The 14779-nt window shown below is 42.1% G+C and overlaps 1 protein-coding gene across 1 annotated transcript in view; it reads right to left on the minus strand.

Annotated features, from left to right (window-relative positions):
* Spag17 (sperm associated antigen 17) overlaps positions 1–14779 on the minus strand; it is a 221586-nt gene that overhangs the window by 145125 nt on the left and 61682 nt on the right. The window contains exon 4 of the mRNA XM_075979181.1: positions 6787–6918. Coding sequence (XP_075835296.1) covers positions 6787–6918 — 132 coding nt within the window. The remainder of the gene's footprint in view (positions 1–6786; positions 6919–14779) is intronic.

Genomic DNA, 14779 nt, shown 5'->3' on the forward strand with positions numbered 1-14779 from the left:
TTCTCTTTAAAAACACAGCAGGAGTAGAAGGCATCTGGATGCCTCCAAACTGTGGGAGGGCTTTGGGTAGGCATAGGGATTCCTTAACCATTTGAGCTACTTAGCAGATGTGGAGGTCTCATGTAAAACAATAACTGAAGACAGTCACAGCATCCCACAAACTCAGTGACCATTAAGTGAATCTACCTAGAACCTTCAGTTCTATCATTATCTTTTTAAAGACAAAGGAAAAAAAAAAGTCCTGTTCTGTAACAAAGCAACCTACTTATTTGGTACTTCAAGATGTTTTAAATGATATTTTATTTCTAAATGATATCTTAATATTAATGTCCAAATATAATTGAAATTCATTCTCTTTTTCTCACTAGAAATGGGAGGCCAGTGGCAAAAGCCAAGGACGTGATGGTGAACCGCTATGCATAATATCTTCTGATAGCTGGTGATCTATGCATCACGTATAACTAACTGGAATATGTGTGATCTACTGTAAGATCTTCACGATGAGATTAAGGAGAGAGATGGAAAAGCAGGCTGGTGACAGCCGTAACTAACATAGTTCCTTGTGTGTTTTATAAGAAACTGGATTATAGCTTTCTTACCATCTCACTGTTCCTTGACTGATTCCAGAGATGGGGGAGCCTCAGAGACAGGCAGAGAGACTGTGTATGGGGTGAGACAGTATTCATCAGATTTATCCTTATGAAAAAAATTTATCAGAACAAAGTGAGGGTTGACAGAGGCTAATGGGGGAGCAAGAAAGCTCCACACTCAACATAAACACGTGTGAAATAGATAAGTTTCAAAATTTATTTTTGTGAAATTTCTTCATTTTTAAGCAGCCATCATGATATCAAATCTCTGAGATGGTACATGGCACAGAGTGATCTCAAAGTTGATTTGATCAGGGACACTTTTTAAAAAGAGAAAACTATGTCTTGTGGCCACAATTCAATTTGAAAACACAGTTATGGGAAAGTTTGGGGGACACAATCAGTCCAGTTCTAAATTCTACACTAAATAAGTTAGATAAAATATTTACCATGGTGTACAGAATATATTATTATTTACTCCCCCAAATACAGAAAGCACACACATGTCTAACAAAAGAAGAATGAATAAGAAGATTATGGTAAGCAGGAGAAACTCAGAGACCAAGTAAAAACAGTGGATATGGATGCTGTGATAACAGCAAAATTATGATACATTTTAACTAAAAGAACTGTTGACATAGTTTGACATGATTACAACTTTATAAAGAAATAAATACATAACAAGAAACAGAAAAGGAAGCACACCAAATATTACCATTGTTTGATAAAAACAGGGATTGCAGTATTGTATTGTGTCTGTTATGCCCTATATATTTTTTTCTATATTTTCTGTTTGTTCTCCTTGCCTCTCTCTCCCTCTCCTTACTGCACCAGGTCATTTCCAGGACCTCCAATGACCTGAAAATGCATGAAGTTGAAGTAAGACCTGCTTCTCCAGAGAGCTGTTAGAGTGGTGGGCCTCAGGCTTTCTAAGGTTGTGACCTGTAATACAGTTCCTCAAAACCATAAAGTAATTTCCGTTGCTACTTCATAACTGTAATTTTGCTGCTGCTGTGGATTGTAATTTAAATATCTGTGCATTCTGATGTCTTAGGCAACCCCTGTGCAAAGGTTATTTAACCCCCAAGGGGTCATGACCCTCAGGTTGAGAACCACTGCGTTAGAGTGACATAAACACGTGTCTAGTGGGGTGAGAGGGAGGGTTCAGTGAGGAGAAGCACTTGATACTCTTTCAGAGGAGCCAAGTTTGGTTCCCAGTACCCACACTGGGCAGCTCTCAAGTGCCTGGATATAACTCTAGCTCCGGGGAAGCAATGCTCTCCTTTGGCCTTTGTAGGCACCAGAACAATACACATAAATATATAATTAAAAAAATTTCATGCTTAGGGATGTATTTGTTTTGTATGCTCTAATAATACAGTCTCTGGAACCCCACACCATATTACTAGGAATAGGAGGTAGTTGGTGCAGCTCCTGGTACAGTGAATCAAAACTGTGTGTGTGTGTGTGGTGAACGAGAGGGGCACAGGTGTGATACATGCCACCCGCAGGAGGCATATGCATGGCACCATGTAAAGGAATAATATCCTAGCTACCCATCCAAAGGGGCAAGGAGAAAGCGTTAGGGTATGTGAAATAGGCCCCGAAAATATCATTCCTCTAGCCACTGGGTCATTTCTTGCGAAGGAAGGACTAGAAATCAAATCATGGTTGCCCTTGGTATCAGTGATCGGTTTACCCAAGCGTTTGCATCTTTGCTGAGTTTTCCTCCTTTTCTTGACCACTATCCCCACATTGGACCTCAGGAAGTTATATGAAAAGTCATCAGAAGGAGCATATGACTGTTGACAGATTGTTCCGCAAAGCCTTAAGTCCCCCCCCAAAAAACATGACCAGACAGCATTCAGCTGCAGGAGAGCTCAGAGGCAGTCTCGGAATTACTGAGACACGCAGGAGATGTGTTCACAGAGTTAACAACACACCGTTCCGTCGGATGGCTGCGATTTGACTCCTAAGTATTGAGAGCAAAGCTGTTGGCCTTCTGAAATCTTGAACTTCTCCCCACCTCATAGTGCAAATTGGGACTGGTTCATTGTGCTAACCACATTAAATCATCTCAGTGTTAGATGATGTGACGTGTCTGAAAAGGCAGAGTTAAATGGTCAAGAATAGTAGCTAACTATTCCTGATTATTGCTCTTTTAAAAGACTACTCTATTTTTCTCCTCTAAAACTTTTCTAGAAACCTACGAAAAGTTTTCATTAGGACAAATCAAAACAGCCAGCAAAGCAGAGCTCTGTTTGGCCGAGGCCAGCTGGGGAGTCATTTATTTCTCCTGGATTGCTGGGGTTTGGGGTTCCTTAGATCTTCCATTTGTGCTGGTTGTATCTTCGTTTTGATAATCCTGCCTCAAAGAATTCCAGCCAGCTAGTGAGGCACGTTATTTCTTTCCTGGAACCACACGGGTCCCACTAAGCAGAGCCCCTGCTCTTCCTCTGTTTGACTTCTTAAAATAGTTTCTGAAGAATTTAACCACAACTGAATCAAAACTAACCAGCCTGTAATTTCCTGGTCGGTCCCCATGGCCTTTCCTTTAAAACAAAACACACGCGAAAAATGGCATTTTGATGGCGGATTTCCAGCTCCTTGGGGTTTGGACTGGAGGAAGCTGGGGAATGTCTGTGGGAGCTTCTCCTAACTTCTCTTCGTTTCTCTTTGGGAGCAGGCTCGTGTGGGCTTCATTACTCTGCATTATCAAAATTAGGCTTTCTTTTAATGAAATTTTTGCTGGATACTGTCAGTCCCTTGTTCTTTATGACTGCCTTTTCCCCGTTCTGGTGCATATCAGAAGACGGCACCATGCTCTCAGTACATAAGCTACAAACAGAAAGAGCCGTCCTTTCAGACAAAAGCATTCGCTGTAATGTTCTCAGAAAATGCGAATAGATTGAATTCATCCGCGAAAGACACAATTAAAATACATTTGAATCTTCTCGGAAAGTCCTTTGCAAATATTCTTATTTCAGTTCTAAAAGATGGAAGATGCCATATACATTGGGTAGTGATATTCAAGGTCACTGATTTTGTCTGTAAGGTAGCCATAGCCATTTTCAGCTTTTCAGAACATTAAGTATTTTCTTTTAGCTTTTCAATCTAACTGAAATATAATGCACAATTAAGTAAATGCTTATAATTAATATACAATGCAAAATTTGGAGTTAATTAGAAGTCAGAGTGAGTGAAATTAGAAATTTATATAATAGCTAAATCAAAACGTTACAGCACAAAAGCCAAGAGATTTATTTTAAAACCATACCAAATATTATGAGTGTGTTTGCACTCAGGGCACTGTGTCCGCAGATGTGTGTTTCAGTTAGCATTTGCTGAGTTGATGAACTAACGACAGAAGACAGTAACAGGACTAGAACTGTAGAATGATCATTGAGACAATGGTATGAGGGAGATTCATTTCTGAGCAAACACTCTCGTCAAATTTTATGGCATAATAAACAATCTAATTTGCTGCTATAATACAGGACAATCATATTCAGAAGCTGTAAAATGTTAGAAATGTTTGTACAATAGAGCATGTTTCAAGTCTGTATCTATATCATCCTCGATATTTATCATAGTCTATATCTATATTGAAATATCTGGAAGTCCTTAGCAAAGTGTTTTCAAACAGGTTCAACGTATTTCAAATTAGAAACTTCCAAGTGTATCCTAGAAATCAACATGCTAAAGATTTTACATATTTTTCTTCAAAGTACCTCCTTCTTATAGTTTCCATGATATTCATAACCTAGCAAGTTTTCTTTCAAAGCAGAAAGCAAAAGCAACGGCCAGAATCCAAGTGCAGCACGCTCTTCAACTTAACCGAGTCTAAAAGATCTTTTGTTCTATCTGGCACTTAAAACTGTAATTTACTATCTATCTACATTTAAAGAAAATTTTGATTGAGGAGATAGGACCAAATATATGGTGACACATTACATCTCTTTCAGGGGAGCTAAAAGTGCAGAGACAACCTAACTCCATGAGTTCTGTGTCCTCATCCTTGCCTCAACCTTTTCAGTAATTACTGCTATGGATTTTTTTTTTAAAAGAAAGCATTCATTGTTCATTTCCAAAAATCAAGCACAGAAAATATAAAATATTCTCAGGCTTAGACAGATGTAAGCAATATACTAGAATTAGCACATGAAAGCGAATATCTCTGTAGACTTAATAGCAAGTTTGAAAAAGCTGAAGACCCACTCCCTCTCCAAAAGCGAGCCTTCTTCTGGGCTCAGCAGAGGCAGAAAATCCTCCTTCATGTTGTGAACACGCTTCCCTTAGCTGGAGCAGGCTATATGCCGCACATGGCTGCTTCGCTCTCTGCCAGACTTTCGGCTGACAAGCATTAACCTCAATTGTTCCAACTAACCTCTCGGGTAGGGTCGCCGAAATGTACATAGATTACATCACCCTGCAAACAACCCCTTTCATCTCGCATTTATGAGGAGGACTTTCTGGGGAGTAATCTATTCCAATCAGTTTTCATCAATTTATTTAGCACCTACTCAGATTGTTTCAACTCAGACACAAGGGGCTAGTGCTCTGGGAACCAGTGATAATAAGGACATTAAATTAGATTATGTAATTGTCAGGTCTTAATTGCTCAGAGTTCTCTTACTGAGTCTCATGCTTTCTTCTTCAAAAATCTAAAGTTCAAGCCACCGTTTGTTAGACACTCGGACTTTCAACAAGCAAATCAGGGTTTTTCCATAGTCTCAGAATCTCCTAACCATACGAATACAGGCCACCATTCAGAGAAATGCTGAGCAAAAGAATAACATACACATTTTATGTCATTTCATGCATTTAAAAAATTTCCCAAGTGTCTAAGATATTCTATTTTTATTTGGAGATTGCTCGCTGAAATCTGAAAATACCATAGTAAACGATTACTGAATTTGCACGGGCGCGAACACACACAGGGACTCTCCAGCAGGCTGTCCACCCGTGCAGAATTGCGGGCGGTTTACTAAACTCGCAGTCACTCTCCCGGTTCAAGTTCTCCCATGACACTGGCCTTTAAACACAAATGTAGAGAGTGCCAGAGTAGTTTCAAATTGTCTGAATTTTCTTCTGCTAACTCTTAACTTCTCTGAGCGTTTCTTGAGGTACAAATCTATGATCAGGGACAGAAAGAGCATCGGTAGAGGGAAAACTCGAACGTCAACTATTTCTGTGAATGGCGTTGTCCTGGGTGCAGGGAGCCACCCCAGTGAGAAGCTACGTGGGGTTCTCTTAGGAAAGTATGGAGCCCTATATTGCAAGTACAAAGTGATGTCACCGCCGCCGCCGCCACCACCACCACCACCATCACCATCATCTTATGGCCGTCACAACTATCCAGTTAGGACTTTAATCAAATAGGATACCTATGTCTAAGGATTTTTTTTCCAAAGGTAAGGATGGCATAATTAGAATATATTTACCTTTTTGTTTTCCATTGGTTGGTTTTTGCCCTTTCTACGTAAGGTCACAAGGGATCCATATTCCAATCCATTTCACACATGCATGTGCATACATATCACACACATATGTATAGATGTATTTGGCATCACAAATATTTCAGCATGATTTGAAAACTACGGAAAGCATTTCTTATTTCAAATAATGATCATAACAAATGCCTCTGAATTGGGCATTGCTTTAAAATATTTAAAATATTTTTTCAGATACAAATGTGAATTAAAAAAAACCACGCTGGTTGATTTCCATAGGCAAAGCTAATGAAACGTTTCCATATGAGAAAAATGAATAAATAGAGGGTCTGGAAACAGGTGCTTGTCATTCTAATAAACCCTCCAAGTGAATACCACAGATAATTTAAATAGTTAGACCCTTACTTGAGGATTTTTCCCTCTTGTTTTGATATTTACTTCTTATGACCGTGTCTCTTTCCTGGGTCCCATTATTACTACAATATTATAGGATTCTACCTTAAAACCACCTTGATTATATATCCTGGATATTGCCATTTTCACAAATGAGGGGACTTATTTTTAATGTTATTTGTCACAACCCTTCAAACACGTCTGTGGGCAGCTTGTTCCCTAAGGACCAGGAGTGACGGTTAGGTTTGCCAGGTCGTGAGCTATAGTAGCTTAGGATGGGGGGGGGATGTCTTTAACTGTGTTCCCCCCACTACTTGCTGAACTCTGGGAACCCACGTGCCGTACAGTACCTTCTTTTCACTTTCGCGTCTCTGCTGGTCCTTTGATTTAACCTGGAGAAGTTGAAATTTCAAGAGTTTCCCTATCAACGGTAAGGTCAGTTTCTCTCCACTATCCATAATGGTTCTTGCTGCCAGCAACACCTATAAAGAAACACGATTATTAGGAAGGGTGACACTGGGCAATCTTTGATACAGCCTATCACTGATAAGAGGACGGCGTGGCACTTTATGTTTTCTGATATTGTCTTAATGCAACGACAGGACACTGCTGGCCAAATACACGCAAGGGAAATATGCCCAGGGCCACCGAGATTGAATCATTTCATTATCAACCTCGCCTCTGGCAAGGCAGTGAATGCTGTGCAGTGGTGTCAGACTCCCCAAACTGTGCTACATAGACACAGGCAGGGGCTCATCTGGGATGACTGACAGGTCACGCTCATGCTAAGAGAGTTTGTTGTTGTTTGGCAGAGCTGGTAGTCCAAACTGTCAAACTTTGACTTATTAGGACAATATAATAGAATCGCGTTTTGTAACAGTGGAAATGACTATATTGGCAGTCTCTTATTTCTCGGTGACCAAATCCAAGTGAAAGATAAAAGCTGCTTGACACAGGGGCACCATACGAATGGTGCACCACCCCCCTCCCGCAGCTTAAAGCTGATCCTGTTGGTATGCGGACTAATTGGGGTGAAATGAGGTTATTGAGTTTTCTTTGGGTGACGACAGGCCCTGGGAACATACAGCTGTATTGTCCAGATGTGTGGCACTGACAGCCTATTTTATGGCTGTGTTTTTTACAGCTTGTTTCCCCTAAATTTCACACAACTTTCTAACATCTGGGCCCTTTTCCTTGGAGCCCTATAACCACTTTATTTACTGCAAAAAAAATAAAATCATGTAAAATATACCATAAAAGTTGTTATGCGTTTCTCTTTATTCCTGTTGTCTCCCTAATAAAGTCTGCTTCTACCTGAAGGATCGTCACAGGAGCAATCTAGCGAAGGATTTTTCAACTTTTGTTTTTTTAAAGGAGCATCATATTTATTTATAACCTCGAGATGGATTAGGTGTTGCTAGAATGTTCTGACATGTGGCTTTTCTCCCCCCGCCCCGTCGGAGCACTCGCCCCTCCGGTGCATATGGTGTCAATTTCAGGCGCTCGATCTAGACAATGACCGTGTACACTGCTTCTCCAGAGCCGTGTCTTGTCTGAGGCTCACGCTAGTTCTTGGGTCAGGGTTTCCATGACCGGTCCAGTCTCTCTGACTTTCCCCCTTGCCAAGGGAAATAGCTTAAAGAAAGGGGGGCGGGGAGCATATTTTGCTCCAAACTGGAGAAGGCCCTGTGGATCTTCATGTGCCAAAATGTAATTGGACTTTGTAGAGAATCCACAGGTTCCTGCTCTGCACTGAGAATGAGAAGAAACCCAGGAAGAGGAGGTCTTTAAAGATTTCCTTTCCAAAAACCAAAGGAACAAACAGAAATCCCAAACTTGTGGGGGGCAGGGTGGGGTGGGGTGGGGGAGATGAGTACTCCCAGGAAGCACAGTGCTTGCTTTTAGGGCAAATTCTGTTTTGCTGGCACAAGCTATGGAAAGGGCATGATTGTTATGATTTTAGGGATCAAGAAAACTGACAGGACACCTGCAGCTCCTCTCCATTTAATGGTGACCAGATCCAAGATGTTCCGGGATTCTTAAGGGGAACTGGTGCCCAGGAACTGACTACACAATGAAGCCGTGTGACTGGACCCAACCCCAAGGGTGGGGGTTACTGTTTGGTTTGAGATGTCATTTTTCAATAGAGGCTGAATAGTGTGTTGACAATCAGGCTGCTTTGTGACATCTGGTCTCAAATATTCAACGCTGGGGTTTTAAAGCTCATGGCAGTCTGGCCAGGCGCATTCTTGTGGAGTATGGAGATTATGGCGGCACTGAAGACAGTCTGTGCTGGAGCCAGCTACCCAGAGAGGTAGCTCAGCCTTCTCCTGGTGATCTGCAAGGATAGGATTCGCACCTGTGCCCAGAAAGGTTTGAGTGAAGCTTGGCTAGTGTCATGGTAACCAATGGGATGTGTCCGGATGTGCTCCCTAGTCTCTTGACTCCAGGAGTCCACCAACATTGCCTCCCTGGGGTAAAATGTACTAGAAGCACCACCAAAAGTTCCCAGAGAGAAGCATTTTGCAGGCCATCAAAGTTAATTTGCATATCTGAAAGCTGTGGTGTGCTGGGTTTCAGCAGACACCTGACATTTCATCAAAGGAGCAAGGATGTCTTCCTCTTGCGGGGAGATGGGTGGTGGGAAAGGCCACCAGGACAGCAGGCACTCTGCTGAAGCTGCTAAGAGGGTACAGTAGAAGGTGATGGAGCTCCTGCTGGTTCCTTCTGCCTGGCCCTGCTGGTCCATATGGAAACCACTCAGTGGCAGACAAGCCCACAGACAGCTCAACCTGAACCTGCAAGGGGCACCACCAGCAAAGCCTGGACACCCCTGTCTTCTGGGTTTTCTCTGGCGTGACTTGACTCCAGATGCGGCTTTTTTGAATGCTCTTAGGATAACTAATGAAAGTAAGAAAAACAAGTCTGTGCCAGCTTAAAAGTTGAGACTGAACCCTTTCTTGTGGGGTGTGCACTGTCCCCAGGGGGGGCAGCACAGAAAAGGTGTGTGCACGTGAGCTCCCACCAGCAGGTCTTTCCTTTCACACCGTTACTCACAGATGTAGAGTCAGATATCAGGACTTGGGTTTCACATGGAAAACAAATCCTTGGCGGACTTTTGTTTGAAGGATGCCATTTAGGGAATTAAAAACTGAAAGGGAGGATTTAAGAGATGATTCTCCTTTCTACAGACCACTCTGGAAAGGCTTTGTTTTCCCCAGCTTATGTGTGCAAATTAGGGAGAAAGAATCAACCTTCCACCTTTCAGGCCTCTGAAGAAAACTTGTCCAGAAGTTAAAGTCAGTGTGTGCACATGCGTCTGGGTATGTATATCTCTTTTTGTATGCATTGCAGTCCGTGTGCTCTCTCTTCTCTGCTTGTGAGTGAATGTGTGTATTCGAAAGCACGATAACAAGGGTTGCAAGTATCGGTAGACTTGATGGAACACAGCAGCAGGAAGTTGGCTTCGATTAGATAAAAACCTAGGTTTCCCAAACTGATTAGAAAAGCAGTGATATTATGGGTTTGAACCTGGGCACTCATCAGGTCACTACCAAATAAAAGTGCCTGGCTTGAGTCAGAAACCCAACATGAATCCCAGGATGAACTGGACTCATTAATATGGTGAAGATTGCGATAGGGTGAGGCCTTAGATTCCCAGGGAGCTCCATAGGTCAATGCTGTAGATGGAAGGACCTGCCCCATGAAAAGGCTTTGAGTAGAGTGACTGAATATGACCTATTCTTGGAAAGGCCACTGTAGAAGAATGTCAAGCATTGCAGTGGAGATGGGACACTTCAGAAGTGTGGATAGATGTCATTTCTCTTAGGATGCTTTGTGACTCTGAGCTTGCTAAGCAAGAACAATGTCTGACTCTGTATCACCGTGTATGAAGAAGACTCCATCATATTTGCCATCTAGTGATTTAAGACAACAAAAATAAAAGAAAGAAGCTAAATCTTTTCCTGGTCTGGATGTCAGTCAGACCCACCCACAGATACCAGAGCTCCCCCAACCACTCCTCCTCTTTGTAGCACCTTCTCACATACTAGACATAGGCAGATACCTTCCCATGGCTTAGAACTGGTTCCTACATTCCCATGGCAAGTGGATGGATGGATGGATGGATGGATGGATGGATGGATGGATGGAAGGATGGATGGATGGAAGGATGGATGGACGGGTGGGTGGGGGGTGGATGGATGGATGGACAGGTGGGTGGGGGGGTGGATGGATGGATGGAAGGATGGATGGATGGATGGGTGGGTGGATGGATGGATGGAAGGATGGATGGACAGATGGATGGATAGATGGATGAATGGATGGTCGGGTGGGTGGGTGGATGGATGAATGGATAGATGGATGGATGGATGGAGGGATGGATGGATAGGAATCCGTGAGGTTTCTGCCCGATTTCCCCAGTGTGTTTACCACATGGGACAGTTTTTTTACTGCTTAACATGTGCACTTGGTCTCAAGTGAGTGCTGAGGATGAGCATAGATTTCAGACCTGCGTTTCTCCTACCAGGAGCACAGCTTTATGGCAAGCCGAGAAGGAAACAGAAAGCAGTCACTATGTGTGTGAGAGAGGGGATGTAGAAGGCCAGGGGAAGCCATTTCTTTCAGAAGCTTTAAATAACTATGGTCCCTCTTGCAGGAAAAAGCTTTTGGTTAGAGAGTTTCTCTTGGGGTCTATGGAATTTTTCTCTAACTGTGGCTATTTGCAAGGCATGATTTTATATTTAGCCCCCTATTTTGGGTAGATGACTTAGAATTGGGTGGATAATCTAGCACACAACAGCTAGATTATCAAGAGTATCAAGATTATTAACAAGAGTAGACGCTGATGCTGCCCAGACTAGCACAGAGCTGAGCAAACAGGCTTTTGGATACAGAGGATCTAATGTATATATATTTTTTTACTATCACCTTCTTTTGGATAGCTCATTTCCTCAGTGTATGATTGATTCCCACAGTGAAAACATCTCAACAGTAGAAAAAGCAAGGCAGTGAAAAGAGACTATCTTCCCAAATGTGGCACCAGACCTCTTTCTAGGGATGATCACTATGAAGCAATCCACAAGCAGCCTTCCACAATTCTCTGCACATGCATAAGTGTATCTCTCTCTCTTCTCTCATTCTCTCTCTATGTGTGTGTGTGTGTGTGTGTGTGTATGTATATATATACATATATGTACACACATATACCCTCTTCATGTTTTATACTACCTTTCTATTTATATGAGCAAATGATTTGTGGCTTGTGTTTTTATATAAAAATATCTGGAACAATTTGCTCTACTGACATGTTTTGCTCATGTGTGTATATTTTTTAATAGACAGTAGTCTTCTCTTGTACGTGTGTTTGGTCATTTAATTAGGTACACAAGCAGGCTATTTTTTCATATTAGATGTCTATATATTCTTATTAGTAGCATTTTTGTTCCTACCAATATGTCATGAGTAGGTCTGTTGTCTACCATCACCAACACAGGGCATTTTTCATCCTTATATCTTTGTCTATTTTGATAGTGATAGCTTATTTGGAGGTGGGTATAATAATTGAAATGTTCTTTGTCTTTATTGTAAAATATGACTTCTGTGTATGGTGTCTAATGATTTGTTGAACATTGCTAGAAGTCAAAGGTATTGAAATTTGTTATTTTTTAAATGGGCCAAAATTAGCACGTAAGTAGCCATATGTTTTGGTCAGGGTAGGTTTATGATGTAAAAAGTGGGGAAAAGTTTAAAATTTAATTTAAATTAAATTTGAAATTGTGTTTTGGAGTCTTTTTATACGCAGAAAAGACAACTGTTCAGTCCCACCCTCAACGAACACCAGCAGTAAGTAAGCAAAGACTGTACATGGTGACAGTAACTGTGTGTGCTCAGGCGCACAGTGTGCTGAAGGGGGCAGCATTGGAGATCTGTAGGGGCTAGGCTGAGATCTTTTCTCTGGACATTTGGTAAATCGATTGCTGTGTACAGATTAACAGGGCTAGTGTGAGGCACAAATCAAAGGTTTTCAGGTCACTTCTGATTTCTCTCTGTTACCTTTCTCCCTTCTGGTAGGCTTTCTCAGTACCTGGGGCCTCTTGGATGCTAATACTCAGGAAAATAGGAGAGATTTCACTTGGCAACTCACTTTGAATTTAGTTTATTTGTATGGGTGATTGGCTGTGTTTTGAGACTGTGTGCTTCAATATGGGATGTGGGGGAAGCTTTCCCAGCAATGAGTATTAGACATGGCTGTGTAGGATTGAGGGCAGGAGATGACTCTTCTCTCAAACTCAAAGGACCTCCATACCCAAGGCCAGCAGTGAAAGCGAACCCAGTCTCAACATTTGTGGTTCTTGGAACACCTCTTTCCCTGCTTAGAGTTGCAGTAGCCGAGGAACAAGCCACTCAGGAGAGAAATTCTGGATGAGATATAGAAGTCCTTTCCTTAGGGTTAGAATGTAAAACATCCTCCACCAGCAATGTGTTTGAACACTTGACTGACAGTTGGTGGTGCTGTTTGCAAAGACTATAGAACCTTTGGGAGGTGGGGTCTTGCTGGAAGAAGTGTGTCATGGGGGATTGGGAGGCAGGGCCTGGCAGGAAAAAATGTGTCATGGGTGGGGTTAGAGAGGTGCGGCCTGGCCAGAGGAAGTACATTTCTGCCAGCTAGCTCTCAGGGTTCACAGCTTCACTGTATTCTGCCCCCCCAAATTCATTTCTGTATGTGAACAATAAGTGATCAGCCAGCATCCCGCTCCTTCTGCTGTTGGGCATGGCATGCTGGCCCCGCCATTATAAACTCTCCCTCTGGAACCATAAGCCAAAATAAAGTCTTCCTTAAATAACTACCACATCCTCTAACCGGGGTGAGAGCTGCACAAGCGTGGGGAAAGTGGGTGGGGTGGACACGGATACCACACAGATGGTGGGAGAGAAAAACATGGAGTGTGCTAAGTGTCAGGCACAGGGTCTGGCTATGCATGCATGGGACTCGTGGACGTGTGGGCTGTGACTGTTATTGTGTGCGCGCGTACAGGTGTGATTGCAAAATATGAGTGCATCAAACAAGTTTGGAGCTAATTGAGTTTCTAAAATATACACCATGTTTCTATATATTCTAAAAACTGGCATTTGTGCTACTGAAAAAGTAAAAGGAACAACAGCACCACATTCGATTGGTAGTTTAAAATGAATGCGTGTGATGATCTATCATTTTTATTTATAGTCAGGAAGCAAGATGCTATGTCTACCAGTAAGGATGGGTCAGATTAACTATATATAATTTATTTATTGTATACTGCCATTCTATTTCTTACTTCAAAGAGTATTGGGGCAGTGTGACTATACTTATGTAATATACCCTTATATTATACTTGTCATATATCTGCTAATAGCATTTAAAAATCAGTGGAATTATTTGCCCCAGTGTGTGTGTGTGTCTATGTGCACGAAATGTCAATGTTTAGAGTCAAATGTTGCTCTCCACGTGCTCAATTCTATGTACTTTTTGAAAAGGATGCAGGAGCAGGTAACCAGCAAACAGTTGAAAAAGGCCACTTAACACTGAGGTGTGCTCATATAAAAGGGTTCTGGCCGGGAACTGAGGCGTCTTTGTTGCCAGGAATGATCAGCTTATTGCTGAAGCCTTTTAACTATTTACCTGCAATGTGACTCGAAGGCACAAGTTAAGACACTACAGTCCTCCCAGGTAGCTTTGAACAAGTTATTTAACCCCTTCAAGCTTCAGAGTTTTAAAGAAAACCCATCTCCAAACTTCTCATCAGTGGCACTATCGATACTTTGAACCAGTAGCCCTTGTTGTAGAGGGTTTTTCTGTGAATTATAGGATGCTTCTTGCACCATGGCTTCTACCTAACTGTGGCAGTCAGTATCCCCAGACACTGTCAAAATGGTATCTGGGGGTGGGGACTGTGGATTGGCCCCTATTGAGAACGATAGATGGAAAGAGAATTGAGTAGTGCTGTTCTCATGTCAATACTGAGATTTAAATGAACACCTATAAAGACTCAATGTGGTGAGCGATACATTCATGTAATTGTTAGTTAGCTCTTAGGGGTATCTAAGTATGGAGTATGGGTTGGGGACTCCTGAATGGCTTTCAGGAGAGAAGAGGACCAGGGAGTGGCTGGAGGGGTGAGGCTCATTATCAGCTGACTAGAGCCTAAATGCTCAGTTCTTTTCACCCTTTCTCTAACCCCACTGGGGGAAGAAATCAAGGTCCATTTTGAGAAAGGCAGAAATAGAAATAGAATGTGGAGGAATAGATGTAGCAAGGGAGCAGCGGATAGAGGGCCTTAGAAGTAGAAATCTGGTTTTCCTTGA

The sequence above is a fragment of the Microtus pennsylvanicus genome, chromosome 7 (genome assembly GCF_037038515.1).
Source record: "Microtus pennsylvanicus isolate mMicPen1 chromosome 7, mMicPen1.hap1, whole genome shotgun sequence".
In the NCBI taxonomy this organism is placed as follows: domain Eukaryota; kingdom Metazoa; phylum Chordata; class Mammalia; order Rodentia; family Cricetidae; genus Microtus; species Microtus pennsylvanicus.